Below are 20209 nucleotides of genomic sequence, written 5' to 3' on the forward strand. Positions count from 1 at the left end.
CCCAAATTTTTTGCTAAATGATGATGTTTAAGAATGTTTTCTTATTGTGCAATAGTCTTTACTATGGAAGCATTAAAAACAAATGTGGAATTCCCAATTTAAGAATAGAGACTGCTCTAATTTATAAGTAAATTGGGTTCCAAAGGTTGTCTTATTAGCCAGTTTATTTGGGACTTGGAATGTATTTTATCAGGATGTGTTTCAAAGAACAAGGAGACATGTAGAGTGGGAAATTGAAGGAGTACTGTGGGAAATTAAAGAAGGTATAATTTTTACTGCTTTGGGGGGATTCAGGACTGGCTCTCAGTATAATTGTGATACAAGCTCTTTACTTTGGTATCTTTCCATTTCCCTGCTTCGGCATCTGTTTCTTTCTTTCCACTCTTTGCCTCATACTGACCTAAGCTTCCCAGGCCATTTTCATTACCCTACCTGTTAAAGCAAGGTAATTCCATGCTTGCCACCTCAATCCCTCCATCCTCTCTCACACACTATCAGCCAAGAGCGATGGTACCCATACTCGGTTCATAAGTCATTCTATAAATTTACCAGATTCCTCTCAGTGGAACTAGTAAATATCAAGAATTAGTAAGCAAATAAAACTGTTTTGTGAATAGCAAGAATATTGTGCAATAAATTGGAGACTAACAGGATAATATATTAATTACAGTATTTTGCCGTTACCTCACTCATCGTTTCTAGAATCCTCAGGATGGTTTTAGCCGACTGAAACGATGGATTATGATTGGTGATCATCACCAGTTACCTCCAGTCATTAAGAACATGGCCTTTCAGAAGTATTCAAACATGGAGCAGTCTCTCTTCACTCGCTTTGTCCGAGTTGGAGTTCCTACTGTGGATCTTGATGCCCAAGGGAGAGCCAGAGCAAGGTAAAGGGGACGGGTCCCGGGAGGATTACTCCTGTTTGAGGACATCAGTTCTGTGATCCAAGAATTTGATAACATTTTCTGTATAAACTCTTAGCATGCCCTGCTATCCAGGAACTTACCATCTACATATCTGAAAGCACCTTTATTGCCTTTGGTATGGGATATGAATTGACCATATTGTTGTCTTCACTTTATTCACTGAGATTAATTTAAATGACTTATAAATTAAGTGCTTCTTTTCACTGTCCCTTCCCCTTTCTTCCTGCCCCCAAAAGATATACAGTTAATGTCATTTTGAAGTCTAAAGCAAAAGATGAACAAGAGGAGAACACACCAGTTCTTACTCATTTCATAAGGTGTCCAGGCCCCATCTTATAGTTGCCTCAAAATTTTACTCAATTTATACACTCTTCCGTGATTTTTTAAATTTCAGGAGTAAAGACAGCACTTACCTCAGAGAATACAGTAGAGCTGTCGTTTCTGTAATATCATCAGTCTTCTGATTTGGTTACTTGAAGTAGAGAGGCAAAGGTTGTAAAAGCATTACTGCTAAAAGGATGAACACAAAATGTGTAACATGAAAATTAAAAGGAAGAGCACAGTTCCTTAGGCGCCCCCCCATGTATATCCAAAGGGATTTACATTGCTAATATTTCCTCTTTTGGGGGGGACTTGTCTTGGGAAGCTTGTGCAACCTCTACAACTGGCGATACAAGAATCTAGGGAACCTACCCCACGTGCAGCTCTTGCCGGAGTTCAGTACCGCAAATGCTGGCTTGCTCTACGACTTCCAGCTCATTAATGTTGAAGATTTTCAGGGAGTGGGAGAATCTGAACCTAATCCTTACTTTTATCAGGTAAGAAAAAACGGGAAACTTCTAAGATTATTTTGCCTTTGCCTGGCTGAATTGCTACCTAAATCAGTGATACTGAACCATTTGGCTAGCTGTTGAATAAAGGAAAGTTAGATCCCCACTCCACACACAACACAAAAAATTCCATTTCAGATGGATTAAAGATAGATGCATCAAAGAAGGGAAACTATAGGCATAATAGAAAGAAGAAAACATTGGTGAATATATAATGTTGGGGTGAGAAAGGTCTTTTTAAGCTCATTACCAAAAGCAAAAATCATAAAAATAGTGATTAATTTGAGTGATTAGTGACTAAATAAATAGTGATTATTTTCAAAAGGTAACAAATAATGGGTTGAAGTCTGAGTATGTCACATTTCTTATAAATCACTTTTTTAAAAAAAGTCAACAGAAAATACAATAAGGACAAGAATATGCAATTCACAGAAAAAAGGTATAGATTTGTAGCAAATGTAAATCACTGGAACATATTTTCATCTCTGGTAATACTCTGTTGGGGTAGGTTTGGGGAAATTCTGTAGTCATGCAATGCTAGTAGGGAAGTAATTTGGTGGACAGATTGTCAGAATGTGTTAAAAGCCATGTTCTTACTTCTAGGAATTTGTCCTAAAAAAATTGGGCAAATTTGTAAAGACTTTTTGCGAAAATGTTCATCACATCTTTTTCTTTTACTACATGTTATTTTGGAAATGAGAAATAACCTAATGTCTTATCAGTAGTAATTAATTACATTATTACCTATTCCATATAATGAAATACTGAATAGCCACTAAGTATGATAGGGAAAATGTTTATGCCATGTTAAATGAGAAAAATCAGGTTGCAAAGTATATCTATAGTGTCCCACTTATTTTTAAAAAGGAATAGCAAAACATACATATGGAAATATATACAGATAATCTGCACAAAAAGATCTGGCAGCAAATACACTATTGATTTGTTACTTTATCTGTGTTAGAGCTGATGCTGAATGATAAATGTAGTTTGCTATTAATATGGAAAATGAAAAGATTTACAGTCATGTGGCTTTTTTTCCCTCCTGTCTTCCAAAGAACTAGAAAATTTAAATGAAGAGAGAAGTCTAGCTGTGTGAGTGTCACCAGAATATAAATGATTTTTTTTGAAGGTCTTCCTGTAATTTTCCTATTGCATTTACATGAAATCCAGCCACTTGTCTTTCTTTTTTGATTTTCATGTTATGTTTATGTTCTCATTTGACTTTCTTCTCTCACTTATTACTTTCAGTTTAGTCTCTCCTGCACTGGACTGAATAGCCTCATCTATGCTTTCTCACTTTCAAGTTCAGTTAAGCCTTGGTTTTAAGCTTCTTCCCACCAATCTTTAAACAGAATCTCTAGCATCACAGTAAGCCAGACTGACCAGTGTGAGGCCGTATCCTTCTCCCACTTGAAGTGGTCTGGTAAAGGTGGCAACCATCAGTAAGAGTACAAACACAAAACACACAAAAAATACTAAGTATGAGGAAGAAGAAAACATGTTGTGTGAAAATTGAGAGTCGACTACAGTACTTAGTTGTATATGCTATTAGACTGGATTTTCTACTGGCTTCTGAGATAGTTAGCTTGCTCCTTCATGTTAATATTTCTTTCCATAACTATAGTTGCAGTACACTGGTAGCAGAATATTATTGATCTATATTGTGATTGTTGTGGTCCCAGAAATATTAAGCCTTTGAGTGGGTAACTTTTATTTTATGATTGTTTTGTATATTGTAAATGTCAAAGGGAAATAATTAGCAAAAATTATTCTATTTTTATTTATTAGTGTTAACCTAGGGTAAGGTTATTCCTCATGTTTTATGAAAGGTGTTCACTTGTCCAGTTATTACCTCTTCATTTCTTGAGGTGTGATAAATGAACTAATTGTGCTGGTTAACCATTTTCTGTATAAAATTGAAACAAAAGAAAATACATGCACAATCTGATTATGTTTGCATTACAGAACCTTGGAGAGGCAGAATATGTAGTGGCACTTTTTATGTACATGTGTTTACTTGGTTACCCTGCTGACAAGATCAGTATTCTAACAACATATAATGGGCAAAAGCATCTTATTCGTGACATCATCAATAGACGATGTGGGAGCAATCCTTTGATTGGAAGACCAAATAAGGTAATTTTATGAATATAATATATTCTCTCATTCTTGATGTTGACAAGATGGAAAAGATTTATATTTATTCTCAGTTCTTTATGTTGTTCTACTTTGTCTCTTTGCTATCTTCTTTTAAGTTGTGAGAAAGTGGAATAATAGGAATTACAAATAATTCTCTGGCAATCCTGTCTGACAGTGTTATTGGTTTGCTATGAACTTCTGTCTCAACTACTACATTGAAGATTTTTGTTGATAGTAATCAGAAATAAATGTTTCTAAGGCTTTATTGGTAAAATGGTAGGTAACAAAATTACATTATTTATATACTGTTACTGTAGAAATAGGAATTGTAGTAATTTTTTTTTGTTTTAAAGGAATAATTTGTACCACGTCTTATTGTCTATCTGTAGAGGGGTGTTTTTTCTCGAGGATAAAGGAAAATTATAAAGTGCATTCAGACCTTAGGATTTTTTTTATACGTTTTTATTATTTTTGTGATATGATGGAGTAATATCATATAAAAATGAAGATGCTTGATTTTATCAATAAAAGGTTGAAAGTTAGAAAGAATAAGAAAACAAATATAATCTTAGTAATGATGAAATTAGGACTTTGGTTGTGAACATAGCTGTATAGAAGCTCTTTCACCTTTTCTTGGAAATCATCCAAAAGTAAGAGGAAAATGGGGGGAGGTGAAGATAAACTCTATTTTTAATGAGATGACATAGATCAGGTGACTATCAGGACGGAAATGTGGGAAGAAGAGAATTTAGGGGACCAGTCTTGAAATGCTAGCAAAAGCACACTTTCTGAAGGTGAGTGGCATGCTCTGAAGTATAGGAGCCACATCCCTGCTATTCAACAATGGATGCAGGAATTGGGGTGAGCAGAAGCCTTCCTGGTCCCAGATTGGTTCAAAGAAGCCTACAGGTGAGCTATATTTACAAGAAATAGACTGTCTATAGTAGCAGAGGAAAAGAGAACCTTCTCTGGTGAAAACCATCCAGCCTTTAGAAAACAATTTAGCTGGTCACCTCAGCTTAATCTCTTGCATGTAGCTAAGCTAAGAAACCCACACATTCAATGATGAAATAGTTGGGGAAAGGAAACTAGCACAAGCTTGATTTATATAGGGAAAAAATGAGGGAAAGAACATCATAACATACTAATTGACAAGATACATGCTCCAGAAAACATGTTGGCCTGAAACAGATGAAAATTTTGAGTACACATTGGGCTATGAATTTTACAATACTTATTACTAAAGTAACCATTTCAGTGAGGGAAGAGTACAAAGCAGAGAAATTGAAAAACTCAAGAAGAGATGAAATGTGAACTGGAAGAAAAGAAAACAAAATCGTAGAAATGGAGACAAAATTGAAAAGAATATGGGGTAGAATAGACACTAAGGAACACTCCTTAAGAGATATGCAGAGTGAAAATGAGAAACTAGTGACTTTGAAATACAGAGTTTAGAAATAGAAGGACCTCAGGATCTGAATCCATTTATTTATAAGTACCAGAAAAACTTAACTCAAATAATAAGGAAATTTACTCTCTCTCATAACAAGGTAAAAGTAGAGTGGCTCCAGAGTTGGGTTACAGAACGACCCAATGATGTCATCAAAGACCAAGGTTCATTTCATCCCTCTGCTCTGCCATTCTCAGTCTGTGAGCAGAGTTCTCAGACAAGCTTTCCGCGTGGTCAGGATGGCAACAGAATTTCCAGGTCTAACATCCACACAGAAGAACAAAACACTTACATCCAGAATATAAGAACTATAAAAGTCATTATTTGATAAAGACAACCCAATACAAAATTGGCAAATGAATTGAACAGACACTTCAACAAGAAGACATGTGAGTGGTCAGTAAGCACATGAAAAAATGCTTATCATCGTCAGTTGTCAGGGAAATGCAAATTAGAACTACAGTGAGGAACCACTAAACCCCCAATAGAATGGCCAAAATTATAAAGATTGACAGTATACCAAGTGTTGGCAAGGATGTGGAGCAACTGGAACTCTGGAACTGGAACATTGCCAGTGAATGTGTAAAGTAGTACAGCAACTATGGAAAACAGTTTTCCAGTTTCTTATAAAGTTAAACATACACTTACCATACAACTTAGCAATTTCACTCCTAGATATTTATCCAAGAGCAATGAAAACATATGTACACAAAAATTTATTTATACTTGAATTTATACATGAATATTCATTGCAATTGTATTCAAATTACTCCCAAACTAGAGACAGCCCAAATGCCACAAACAGGTGAATGGATAAACAAATTGTGGTGTATCTGGTCAGTGGAATACTATTCAACAGTAAAAAGGTATGAACTTCTAATGTACACAACACATGGATGAATCTCAGAAACATTATGCTGAGTGAAAGAAGCCAGACAAAAAAGAGTACGAACTTTATTATTCCATTTTTATGGAATTCTGGAGCTGGCGAAAAATAATCTATAGTGACTGAAAGCAGATTAGTGGTTGCCTAGGGCTGAGGATACAGAGTTGATGACAAGGGGGCCTGAGGTGATGGATATTTTGATTGTGCTGGTGGTTATATGGGATATACATTTTTAAAATTTATAAAATAGTGCACTTAAAATGAGTGTCTCTTACTGTATGTAAATTATACCTCTGGAGTTGATATGAAAGAAATGTTTTGTTAATTTCCTAAAGGTAGGCACCATGAATTACAGTTTGTACAGGATAAGCATTTCAGCTTTTTGTTTGATTAATGATAAATGTCTGAGTGCTATTATTAGACTGAGACCTTGTTTATTTTTTGATAGAGGAACACTATAGATGAGAACGAGGAATATGTTCAATAATAAGTGAGCATACTAAGTTATATTGCTGGGCATCAAACTGGGTGGGATACCAGGTGGTAAGCTAAACACAGTCCCTGCTTTCATGGAGTTCAGTAGTCCAGTAGGGGAAGACTGTTAATTCCGGAGATCGTTATTCACTTATCAGCAGGGGTAAAGATGAGTGCTGTAAGTGTGAACGACACATGGACATAGCCTAATCCGGTTACTGTGGTTTATTTCATAGTGTTCATTAACTTGTTCTTTCACTTCCAAGTGTGTGTTCATGTTTCGTTTAGGATTGATTATTTTAAGGGTAAGATTTTTATTTCTAGCACATTATTCAAATGATCTCTGTAGAGTCTTATTGTGCTTTTGAAAATATACCATATTTCCCATTTTTACTTCCTAGGTAACAACCGTTGACAGATTTCAAGGTCAACAGAATGATTATATTCTTCTTTCTCTAGTACGAACCAGGGCAGTGGGCCATCTGAGGTACGTAAGGAAAAATGTTCATAATATTATTGAATTATCTCTGCTTTTGTGGCTAAGTAGTTTTAAACTTTTTAAGTATAATTAATTGTTATGGCAACTTTTGGTGCTTTTTTTTGGAATGTAACATCAGATCCTTTGTATAGTTAACCATTGCTTCTAAATTTTTTGAATCTTAAATGTTTTAGTAATTTTAACTTTTTTACTCTTTAGTAACATTCAGAGATAGCATTTTATCATAAAATCTTAGTTTATGTTTCCTATATCTGTTGGAAACAATGTCAGAAATTAAAGGAAGTTAAGTGGGAAAAAGTCTCTACAGAATGAGTTTTTTACTGCATAGGATTTCTGACTTTTTCCCACACAGTCTTTCAGCTTCAGTGTTAGAGGATAAAGGAACCATTTGTTCTCTCAGGATTAAGAAATGTCAAAACAAACAATAATCTATTTTTATCATTTATTGCGATGTATTTATGTGCTAGAGATTTATGGGAATAATATCTTCTTATTACAAAGCAGCCGTTTAGTTTTATATAAACCTTCATCTCATATGACTCACTTAGCAAAACTATAAGGAGAGTTCATTTTATTATTTTATTTGGTGGATATAAAAAGAAAATTATCCGAGCTCTCATAATGTTGTCATTAAGTCAAGATCCATTTGGAGCTTAGCCCAATGATCATGTTCCATTAGATTGATCACTTTTACATAAGAGTAAGCAAAGATGTAATGTTTCGAGAAATTGTTTGAAGACTACAGCATTCTAAAATAGTTTACTTTTGCTTATTTATTTGTCAAGCATGTATTTGGAAACTAACTTTTCTAAAAATCAGTTCCTTTTCCACATTGAGATTTATAGCTGCTGTCTGAATGGGGCATCATGATGATTTACATAATTAAAATCTCTCAAAAACTCACAGTATGAATGCATGCATACTGCTTCTTCCCCTCCCCACCTTTTTTTTTTACTCTGTAGTGCTTTATCTTTTCAGATTCCCAGTAGTATAGTTCTGTAGTATTCTTTGCCTCACTTTTGTAGAAACTTAAAAAAAAAACTGATGATAAAATGCTTATAAGTAAAGGGTTAAAAAAAAACCTGACTTCAGTATTGTCTCACATACTGAAATTTTCTAAGCAACAACAACCTTTATCCAAATAAATCAGTCTTCTTTGTATTTGCCAAAATTTGCTTTTGAAAGTCCAGCTTCTTCATGGGGTGGGCTCGGGGGGTGCTGGTTATGGTACTGGTGTCGTTAAAGCATACAGGGAAAATGTCAATTTAACTATCATTTGTGCTTCTAATTACCCAGATATCTTAGGCATCTTAGTTAGAATTTTCTCAAACTCTTTATAGAATATTTTGTTTTGTAGAAATAATCTTTCGTATCTTTCCTTTTCCAATAAATGGGAAATTATTTTGTTTCTCAAGTTGAAAGAGACCAAGGAAACCTACTTCTTTCCATATTTTCCTTTTTAATCATAGCTTTATTGAGCTATGATTCATGTACTATACAATTCACATACTTTAAGTGTATAGTTTGATGATTTTTAGTATATTCATAGAGTTCTGCAGCCATCTTCACGATTTTAGAACATCCTCATCACCCCAAAAAGAAACTGTACTTAACAGCAGTCACTGCCCCTACTCTCCCCAAAGACCTTGGCAGCCACCATTCTACTCCCTGTCTTTGTAGATTTACCTATTCTAGACACTAAATTTTTGTAGATTTGCCTATTCTAGATGTATAAGTGGAATTGCTTGGCTAATGTGTTCAAGGTTCATCCACATTGTAGTGTGTATCAGTGTTTCATTTCTTTTTATTGCTGAATAATATTTCCTTGTGTGGATATATCACATTTTGTTTATCCATTCATCAGTCGATGGATATTTGAGTTGTTTCCACTTTGTGGCTATTATGAATAATACTGCTATGAACATTCATGTACAAGTTTTTGTGTAGACATATGTTTTCCTTTCTCTTGGTTGTAGACCTAGGAGTGGAATTGCTGGGTCATGTGGTAACTCTGTGTTTAACCCTTTAAGGAACTGCTAAACTGTTTTCCAAGCACCTGCCTGATTTCTTTTACGCACATCTTTTTTCATTCAGGGTAGACTGATCAGGTAATTGTGTAGGAGACAGACTATTCAGCTTTAGTTCCAGAGATCTGTTTTAGAAAGCTGTGGAGCTGTTTAGAAGCCAGAGTAGTGAGACATTTCCAGTCCCTTTCCCAGCATTCATTGTTCTCGTCACCACCTGATTTGAATAGCCTGGGTACCAGTAGAAATGCCTGTGACTTGTTCGGAGCAAAGAGTGACACTGTAACTTTGCTGTGTTGTTTCCTCATAAGGGTTCTGTCAGAGTGATGGCTTGTTGTTTAACAGTGCTGTTTCTGTCCACCCGTCTTTTGGGGACTGTGAAAGAAGGTGGTAATGCCCTTTGCCCTGGGTTTGAGATACAGCTCCAAGGAACCCTGTCTACTCCTGTTGACACCCTTTACTTTTTTTGCTTGGTGGTTTGTTATGTTCATAGTGTTTGGTCATTCATTTAACCAGTATTTTTAGATCCATCTATTATTTGGCATTGTACAGAGTTCAGGGTATACAGTAGTAAATCTAACATTCGTGATCTCTACCCTCATATTGTGTAGAGTCCAGTGGGAGAGACATTAAACATATTGTTGGAAGATACCTACATTTGAATCTGCAGAAGTCTTTAGTCTAACTCTCCTCATGTACAGTGGAGATCAAACTTGGAAAGCTCCCTCCATGCACTATGGCACTGAGGGCTGTGGGGAAAAGTTTCCGCATGGGAACTTGTTCAGTATCACGCAGTAGCACTATATCTGTGTTCCACCTATAGATAGAGCCTTCTGGATGTGAAGAGGAGAACTGAACATTATAATACCATGATTACCGTGAAAAAAACAGTTTAGATCACCTCCTTCTGCCACCCACCTCTTTTTTCCCTGACAACATTGTTTTAACCATAATTTCCTTTATTATATTTGTGTGAGAACTCATGCTAAGTATTTCTAGCATTGTACATCCAGTTACCAGTGTTGGAACCACCCACCTGGAGCATGACCCCTTGGGTTCTAAGGAAATATAGAGAAAATAAAAAACAATTTGAGTTGCAGAAACCTAAAAGATAATGTTTCCTTCATGAATCCAGTGTGTTACAAGTGTAGAAATTCCTCAGAAAGCTACTGTGAGGGGTATGTTTTCTCCTTCTACCTAAATGAACATCTCTTAGTTTTTTGGGGGAGTAGATATCTACCTCTCCTCCCCCCACTCCACGAATGGAACTGGTATGTACTGATGTCACACAGTGCCTCCTGATAAGGGAAACTAGGTCTCTATCTGGTCTCTATCATAAAACGCCATAGACAATGGGGCTGACTTAGAGATATTCTGGAAATATCTTGCATTATGCAGAGACAAAGAAAAGCCATGTGGTAAATATTCCAATTCTTGGTTCTCTGTCAGGTCATTATATGATCTTTGTAACAGTTGAACTTTCTTTCCAGGATTAGGGGTGATTTTACCAGACTTTATTATTATTCATGAAAGTTGTCTTTTTCATAGAATACTCACAAATTTAAATAGCATCTAACAGCATCTCAAGAAAACAAACTGTCCTCTGTATTTGAAACCAAAAACCAAAATTATCTTTTCTCTCTAGAAGACATCCTCACTAATAATGAGTTCCAATTAGACTTAATATGTAGCCCTCTTTTATAAATTTGTTTGATTCAAATAAAGTTTTAAAAATGTATATTCTTTTTAAAAGATAAAGAAAACTGACGTAATTCATCAGAGAGTAAGCTACATGTATATAGTTGGATCATTCAATTTAGCCATTTTTATTACTGTTTATGTGAACATTGAGTGCTTATTATAGGCTAGGCACTGAGCCGAGGTACTAGATTAAATACATGAATAAGACATGGCATTATTATGTTATACCATCTTGCTGTATTTCTGTGCATATTTGTAATTATTTTATAAATAAGTATAAAACAGGGGCTGGCCCGGTGGCACAGCAGTTAAGTGCGCACCTCCTGATTCTTGGCGGCCCAGCGTTCACGGTTCAGAGCCCGGGTGTGGACATGGCACCACTTGGCATGCCATGCTGTGGTAGGCGTCCCACATATAAAGTAGAGGAAGATGGGCACGGATGTTAGCTCAGGGCTAGTCTTCCTCAGCAAAAAGAGGAGGATTGGCAGTAGTTAGCTCAGGGCTAATCTTCCTCAAAAAAAAAAAAAAACTTGAAAAGTATAAAACAGTGTGGTGAGAGTTGTCTAGGAAATAAAATTTGACCTTGACAGAGCCGGGGGAATTTGGTAGGTGAAGAAGTGGAGGAAGGGTTGGTTCAGATTGACTCAGTGGTGGTGACTGACAACTGAACCGTACCGTGATACTAATAGAGCTACTTAAACCTTTTTTAATCAGAGCCCTGGTTATTTTGTGATTCCCTCTGCCCCGCAAGAAAGCTATAGAGGTTAGTAATAAAGCATTCACTTTTTACTTAGTTTACTAATCACATAGCATACATTAACTTAATGTTTATTGAGTTTTTAAGAAGCTTACCTTTTTATCGTTGCAGCCTAACTGGAATATTTAATGGAATATGTAAAAATAAAATGCTGTGTAAATATGTTATTAATCTTGGTGTATGTTAATTTTGTTTGTTTCCCAAAGGGATGTCCGTCGCTTGGTGGTCGCCATGTCTAGAGCCAGACTTGGACTTTATATCTTCGCCAGAGTATCTCTCTTCCAAAACTGTTTTGAACTAACACCAGCTTTCAGCCAGCTCACGGCCCGCCCACTTCATTTGCATATCATTCCAACAGAGCCTTTCCCGACCAGTAGAAAGGTAGGGCTCCTTTTGTCATTGTATAGAGCAGCATTCTCCTATAGATGACCACACTAGCTGGGAACATCATCACATAGGTCATCCAATCACTGGTTTAGGGTGCTCCTTATGCTAAGGAACTGAATTACATTTTCTATATAAAAATAATAATACATGCTGATATTTATCGAGTACTCACCCTGTATCAGGCAATTAGCTATTTATGTATATTATCTCGTTTCATCTCAGTGACACTCCTATTCAGTAGGTTTTCTTATTAACCCCATTTTACATATGAGGAAACTGAGCATTAGAGAAGTTGAATAGTTTGACCATGCTTCTAGTAGATGGAGAATCCAAGATTTGAAAACCTAGGCAGGCTAACTCCAAAATCCCTGTTAATCTTTGTACTGTACTGCCTCTCCTCAGCTTTGTGAGGAGAACTTAACTGATTGCTCGGTAACAGAGGTAAAGGGGTTAGCTCTTGGAGAACCCTTAAGAAGCTTACATTCTGGGGGAATGTGGGAGGGGACAGCACATACGGTTAACAAAGGACATACTCAGAGAAATGCCACACCCCCTCATCCCTCTTCCCCTTGTCCTCTGCCCCCTTCTCTCGCCTCTTTCCCCTCCCCCTCCCTGCATAGGTAACCAGTCTCTTTAGTTTCTAGTTTATCCTTCATATATTCCTTTTGCACAAAGGAGCAGATACTTGTTTATTTTTTTATATTTTCTTTTCTACATGAAGGTTAGCATACTATAGACTTTTAGTCTTTGCTTTTTTCATTTAATGAAATGTCTTGGAGGTCCGTTAGATTTTAAATGAAACTGTTTTAAATGTTTCAAAAAAAACAAGATTAAATTCTGTGTGTTTAATAATAATGCTAAGTATTTTTTTTAACTGCATTTTTTTTAAAGAAATGCTGCTGTGGAGGAGTAGGAGGAAAAGGATGCAGAAATATGATGGGTGGGGACATGTAAAACCTTGCGTGTCAGGCTCTGAAGTCTGGACACAATCCCGTAGCCCTGGGGTTCTCAATCTTTGGAGGGCTGATTATTAAACAGGGAAATTCCTGTCTGGGGCAGGGCCCAGGTGTCTTCAGGTTTAACACACTCCCCAGGTGCTTCCTATCCGAGGGCTGCAGGGACACACCTGGAGGAACCTGGAGTGTGGATCAGGCAATACCAAGGAATAGATGGCTTAGAAACCCGTACTTTACACCACACCGTGGACTCAAGCCCTGGGGGGCTAAGGGCTGAGAGCATCTCTCCAACCTCTGCTCACAAGACTGTGTCGCGGTCGGTGAGGGCTGAGCAGCTGGTACTGCATCTCAGAAGAGGCAACTCCCAGCATTGCCACCAGAAAATAAGCAAACCATTAAAAAAAACAAACAAAAGCCTTCCAGGTTTTGAAGGCAGTATGTCATAGTTGTAACAATCTGGCAATCTTTGCACACAGAAGTTGTGACTGTTGCGGAAAATGACCATTATCGAAAGAACGCCTGCTTAATTCTGAGAAATGCTATTTAATGTAGTAAATATCTCTAACTTTATGTGCTTTAAATAATTTGTCACTTTAAGGTAAAATCCTTTTCCTTGCTATAAGTTTTTACCTTTATGGTTTTATAAATTGCTGCTACAGTAAGAAAGGGTGAGACGTTATAAGCATTTCATAATTGACTATAAATAGGAAAGTCATTAACTTTATTCTAGGCTGGTTTAGGAAGAAGTGCAAATTTTGTATTTTCTTTGTTTGCTTTACAACTTTATTAGCTACACTGATTGTTGCCAGAACTACTCCGTTAGAATCACCTTATTTTGTCTCAGACCCACTCAATCTAAATCTGTAGGGGCTAGAGCCCAGGCCTCTGCGATTTCAGAGTCTCCCAGATGGTTCTGATGGTACCACAGATCTCACACTTGATGCTACTGTTTGCCAACATTTTTGACCATGTACTTTATTAATTAAAAAAACCTTTTGAATATTCACCCTCATGACTAACAGTCTACATATTGTTAACTTCTTGTTGTAAATGTTAACTTATTTTTTAAGAAAACATAAATACGAAGAATAGTCTTAATATTTTCTTTTTGAATAATCTTGCCTTTGGAGCCTACACAGTATTAGAGACCACTACTTTAAACCATGTTGATTTTTTTCTCTCTATTCAAATGATTGCTTATCTCTTATTTTTCTACATTAACCAATAGACCAAAACTCATATTTTATTTACCAGCCTGAAATTGTGTTAAAAGCTGGTAACTATTAGCTCTCTCCTAGTCTCTACATTTTCTAATTTTAAATTGAATCACTCCTCTTCATCAATTCCTTATTGGACTCTCACACTTATATCTTTGTGTTCTCCAAACCCTAGTGGTGCTAATACATAAGATGGAGACAGGGGCTTCTGTTGGAATGTTGGCTTTTAGTGTTTTTCACTCTAAACTTTCTTCTTGCCGCTTTCTAGAATGGAGAGAGACCATCTCATGAAGTACAGATAATAAAGAATATGCCTCAGATGGCAAACTTTGTGTACAACATGTACATGCACTTGATACAGACTACACATCATTATCATCAGGTGAGTTTGCTCAAAACTGACTCTTATTTTTCATGCTGTAGAGAGAATCTTTGTTGCAGAATAAATCTTTAAAGTACTTGATTCCTTGTGGGAAACCAACTAAACCAAAGTAGATTGTTGTTATTCATGTAACATCCATACTTTTAAAACATCTTTATGTAGATACAATTTGGCATACAATAAATTCTACGTATTTAAAGTACACAATATGATATGTTCTGACATATGTGTATACCTGTGAAACCATCCCTACAATCAAGATAATGAACATAGCCATTATCCCCAAGAGTGTCCTCATGCCCCTTGGTAATCCCTCTTACCCTTCACCAATCCCTTTCCCACCTTCTCCAGGCAGTTAAGCATCTGCTTTCTGTCACTCTAGATTAGTATCCATTTTCTAGACATTTATGTAAATAGACTTATCCAGCATATATTCTTTTTTGTTTGTTTTAGTTATTACACCACATAATTATTTTGAGATTCAGTTAGTTTTTGCATGATCAGTAATTCTTTCCTTTTATTGCTGAATAGTATTCCATTGTATGGATATACTAAGTTTACCCATTTACCTCTTGATGCACATTTGTGGTTGTTTCCAGTTTGGGCTACTACACATAAATGCTATGAACATTCTTGTACAAGTCTTTTGTAGTTTCTCTTGAGTAAATTTCTAGGAGTGGAATGGCTGGATAATATGGAAAGTGTATGTTCAAGTTTTTAGAAAACTGCCAACCTGTTTTACAAAATGGTGGTATATTTTTATTCCCACCAGCAGTATATGAGAGCTCTAGTTGCTTTCCATCCTCACTCACACTTATTATAGTTGGTCATTTTTATTTTATCCATTCCAGTAGATATGTAGTGTTCTCATTGTGGTTTTAATTTGCATTTCCATAGTGACTAATGATACTGAACATCTTTTCACATGGTTGTTTGCCATGTGTATATCTTCTTTGAAGATACGTCTGTTCAGGTCTCTTGCTCATTTTTTAAATTGGGTTGTTTGTTTTATTGAATTTTGAGAGTTTTCAAATTTATTCTATGACTCTTATGAGAAATGTGTTTTATGAATATTTTCTCCTTGTCTTTGACTTGTTTTTTCATTTTTAAGTGTCTCAAAGAACAGAAGTTTTAAATTTTGATAAATCTCAATGTATCAAGTTGTTCTTTTATAAAATTTATGCTTTTTATATCCTAGAACAATCTAATCCAAAGTTACAGATTTTTTCTGATATTTTCTTCTAGAAGTTCTATAGTTTTAGGTTTGTATTTAGAGATATACATTTTGAGTTAATTTTTTTATATGATACAAGGTAGGCTTGAGTTTTATTCATTTGCGTGCAGATATCTAATTGTTTCAGCACCATTTCCTGAATAGACTATTTTTTCCTCTGTTGAATTGCCTTGTCATCTTAACCAGAAAATCAATTGGCCACATACATGAGAGTCTATTTCTGGGCTTTCCATTCTGTTCTTCTGATCTGTGTGTCTATCCTTTTGCCATTACCGTATTACCTTTATTAGAGTTGCTTTATAGTTAATCTTGAAATTAGATCATGCAAATCCTTCAGTTTTGTTGTTTTTTTTCAAAATTATTTTGGCTATTCTAGTTCCTTTGCTTTTCTATATACATTTTAGAATCAGGTTGTCGATTCTATCCTTTAAAAAGCATGCTGGTTTTTTAATTTATTTATTTATTTTTTGTGTGTGAGGAAGATTGGCCCTGAGCTAACATGTCTTGCCAGTCTTCCTCTATTTTGTATGTGGGATTACTACCACAGCAGGCCTTGAGGAGCAGTTTGTAGGTCTGCGCCTGGGATCTGAACCCACAAACTCTAGGCCACCAAAGTGGAGCACATGTCCTTAATCAGTACACCACTGGGCTAGCCCCATGCTGGGATTTTAATTAGGATATTTCAGGGAATAGGATTGTTTAGGATCAATTCGCGGACATTAACATCTTAAGTATTTTGAGTCTCCCATGAATATGGTCTCTCTCTCCATTTATTTAGGTCTTTGAATTCTCTCATCAGCATTTGCCGGTTTTCAGCATACAGACCTTACACATATGTTGTTTGTTTCATTGCTAGGTATTTCATATTTTTTGGTGTTATTATGAATGGTACTTTTAAAATTTTTTCAATTTCCAACAAGAGAAACAGAGTCCCTGAGGAGAGAAGCCATGCCTTAGCTGCAGACTGCCATGGGATAAAGGAGAGGCCAGCGTATCGAGCTGCTCCAGTGTTTGGTTGAGTGAGACAGAAGCCTGTGTCCTGCTTCTCCCTCCCTGCCATGGCTTTGTCTCAAGGCCTTGTTCCTCCCCACCCCTCACAGGACTCCTTGATGGAAGTTGGCACTTTCTTGAGTTGGTTTGTCAATCAGTCGTAACCGGCTACTGTGTTTCCAGAAGTGTTATAGCAAATTCCTTTGCTAAAAAATCTAATAGGTTTTCATTTTGTTTTCCTCTCTGAAGATTTAATATATTTTGATCATTATTTTGTAATATCTGTGTAGGCATATTCCTTAGAGTCAACAAAACCTAAGCCATTGTCATTGAAGTTGTTTTATCTGTAATATAAAATGGCCAGCAGTGTTTTGGAGAATTGTAGAGTGCGTAGTATCTATAAGGAAGATAAGGCTGATGTGAGAGCTTAGGTTTATAAGCCAGTGATTTCTCATTTGGGTTCATACTGATGCTTTCCTTTTTTTTTAGACTCTATTACAGCTACCACCTGCTATGGTAGAAGAAGGTGAGGAAATTCAAAGTCAGGAAACAGAATTGGAAACAGAAGAGGAGGCCATGCCTGTTCAAGCTGACGTACCCAGTCTAACAGATGCTGGCTCTAGTCAGGAAGCCTCAGCCTCTCAGACTGAGACCACCCCAAGTCAGACTGAGACCACGCCCGATCAGACAGGAGCTGGTTCCAATCCAGAAACCCTCTCTCCTCCTTCCGAGAGCACTGCCACTATGGTGGGCCCTGAGGCTGCGGCCGCGGAGGCGGACACCCCTCAAGATACCACGTCTGCTGCAGAGGAGACCAAGTAGCCAATCTGTAGGCTTTCTTAGGGAGGACATTTCATTCATAAAGTCTACGTAAAGTTACTTTTTGTATTTTATATTTGCTTCTGCCATTTTAAAGGTACTAATTAATGTTCAGTCCTTATTTTTCTTAACTAATTTCAATGTTTGTCTTCTTGGATATATTAAAAAAAATTGTGTATAAACAACTTCAGTTTCCTTTGTCAGTCAGAAGGGCAAATAACCATTCCTTTGATATTTTTATCATTAACTGAGTGTATCTGTAATCAAACCTACATTAAAAGAATTTGCTATAGAATGCACAAGACATACTTGACATTTTTAGTGAACTTCTCCAAAGAAAAGGACAGAATACGCTAGAATTAACCATAAGTGCCCTTAACCAAGTATCCAAATTGGGGAGGAAATAGTTTCTTCTATCATAGTATCAGATGCTCAAGTCATGTTTCCTTTTTTCCTGTCTTTCTTTTCTGTTTCCGTCTTTCTTGATGTGAAGGCATTAACAACCATAAGATAAAGATTTCTCAAATCCATCAAAGAGTTTACAACTATTTCCTTCCCCAAAATCTCATAATGTATTAGAATCACCCAGGGTGTCTGCCGCTTCTTGGGGGAAGTCCAGACCTAATGAATCAGAATCGCAGGGTTAGGGCCCTGGACTCTCTATTTTAGCAGGTGCTCCAAATGTCTGAGTTGCTGGCAGAGTGGCATCAGATAAGGCTGGTGAGACTGAGCCAGGATTTGTCATTCAGCTGAGCAAGAAGAATCTGACAAATCCAACTGAGCAGGAAGAAAGATCCAGAGTCTGGGCAGTGAGAGTCAGTGAACTTAACTCCTGTGCACAGATTAGGATTCTCCCAATGCAGAGGTTTTAAGTTTTCTGCCCTGTTTAGTACTCTTGGTAGATAACCTGCTGCAAGGAGACCTTAAGGTAAAATGTGCTCCAAATTTGGGTGGGGAAAGATCCTAGGACCTTGCTACTCAAGTACGGTTTGCAAGCCAGCAGCATCAGCATCTGTCGAAGTTTATTAGAAATGCAGAAGTTTGGGCTCTACCCCAGATCTGTTAAATCTGAATCTGCATTTCAGCACAGTCCCCAGCTGATTCATATGCACTTGGTAGTTTGAGAAGCACTGTACTGAGATTACTGTGCTGTCGTCAGAGGAATGAAAGGTAGAATGATGATTCTATGATGGTAGAATTAACAGTGAGTATGACTAATGTTTTCTGACAAGGGACTTCTGCTTATAAAGTCCCTGGGCATGATGGCCAGAAAAGAGATGAATATGTGGGGAGGGAGAAGTTGCCCGCTAGTTCTCTCTTCCCCAATTTGACATCTGCTAGAGTGGTTAAGGAGAACGTTTCTCCAAAGTATCTCGTCTAGTGCATCGACTTATAGGCTTGACCGTGTCAAAGAACCTTGAAAGAAAGAAGCCAGAACTGTGTGCTGCATTGAAATGTTTCTGATCCTGATATTTTGAAGGAATGATGAATTCTTTAGGAAATTAAACCCAGAAAGACAAGTCAATGATATTTTTCAGTAAATAGTGTTTGCTCAACTCTACCAGGCTATGGTGGATAAGAGTTACACTCTCATCTTAAAATGGGTCTTACTGCATCCGAACTTTGTGTAAATGTTGGGTGAGGAAAAAGATGAAAGTGTTGGGATGATGAGGGGAGTGAAATACCAAGGAAACTGTACCAGGAGACCTACGTCTGTTTGTTATTAGAGTAGGGATTGAGCCAGATAGTCTGTTACATAATTTCTCTGATTATAAGAATTTGAAAGCAGGTATTGTGGGCATCTGTATGAGGACTAACACAATTATTTTCAATTGTGAATATATAGTATGAGACTAAGGAAGAGGGAAAGAAGTTTTACTGTATTATGTCTTTCCTGGAAAAGATCGATTCTTCTCTACCCTTTAGTGAATATGAATCATGCTACCTGCAACCCAAGTAAGTAAACTGTTATGCTGCTTGCTCGTTAAATAAACCATTTTCCAAACACGGTATCAATCACTGTCTAGCTGGGTGACTGTACTTTCTCCTTTGCTGCTTGATTTTCTATCACACTAGAAAGAAAATTTAACTGGAAGATGGGTAAGTCCCTTGGCCTTTGTCAAAGTAATATTAGATTCTGGTGGTAGGATTTGAATTATTTTATTTTTATTTTAGTATTTTTTTTGGTGAGGGAGATTTTCTCTGAGCAAACATCTGTAGCCAATCTTCCTGTTTTTGCTGAGGAAGAGTGGGCCTGAACTAACATCTGTGCCAGTCTTCCTCTACCTTGTATGTGGGATGCCACCACAGCATGGCTTGACGAGTGGTGTGTAGATCCGCACCCAGGATCCAAACCCACGAACCCCAGGCTGCCAAAGTGGAGCACACAAACTTAACCACTACGCCACCAGGTCAGCCCCAATTTGAATTGTCTTAAATTGTTTATTCACTGGAAAGGGCAGTAAGTTTCAGTTGATTATTGAATCATGGAATTTTTAAAGGAACTTAAGAGATCAACTCTTATATAATAAT

At 36.8% G+C, this 20209-nt stretch overlaps 1 protein-coding gene across 1 annotated transcript in view; it reads left to right on the top strand.

Moving 5' to 3' along the window:
* AQR (aquarius intron-binding spliceosomal factor) overlaps positions 1 to 19689 on the top strand; it is a 95829-nt gene extending 76140 nt beyond the window's left edge. The window contains exons 29-35 of the mRNA XM_008517321.2: positions 703 to 890; positions 1576 to 1747; positions 3728 to 3898; positions 7113 to 7198; positions 11899 to 12073; positions 14521 to 14634; positions 17348 to 19689. Coding sequence (XP_008515543.2) covers positions 703 to 890; positions 1576 to 1747; positions 3728 to 3898; positions 7113 to 7198; positions 11899 to 12073; positions 14521 to 14634; positions 17348 to 17680 — 1239 coding nt within the window. The 3' untranslated portion in view covers positions 17681 to 19689. The remainder of the gene's footprint in view (positions 1 to 702; positions 891 to 1575; positions 1748 to 3727; positions 3899 to 7112; positions 7199 to 11898; positions 12074 to 14520; positions 14635 to 17347) is intronic.
* Positions 19690 to 20209: the final 520 nt, after the last annotated feature.

This window comes from Equus przewalskii, chromosome 1 (genome assembly GCF_037783145.1).
Source record: "Equus przewalskii isolate Varuska chromosome 1, EquPr2, whole genome shotgun sequence".
Lineage (NCBI taxonomy): Eukaryota > Metazoa > Chordata > Mammalia > Perissodactyla > Equidae > Equus > Equus przewalskii.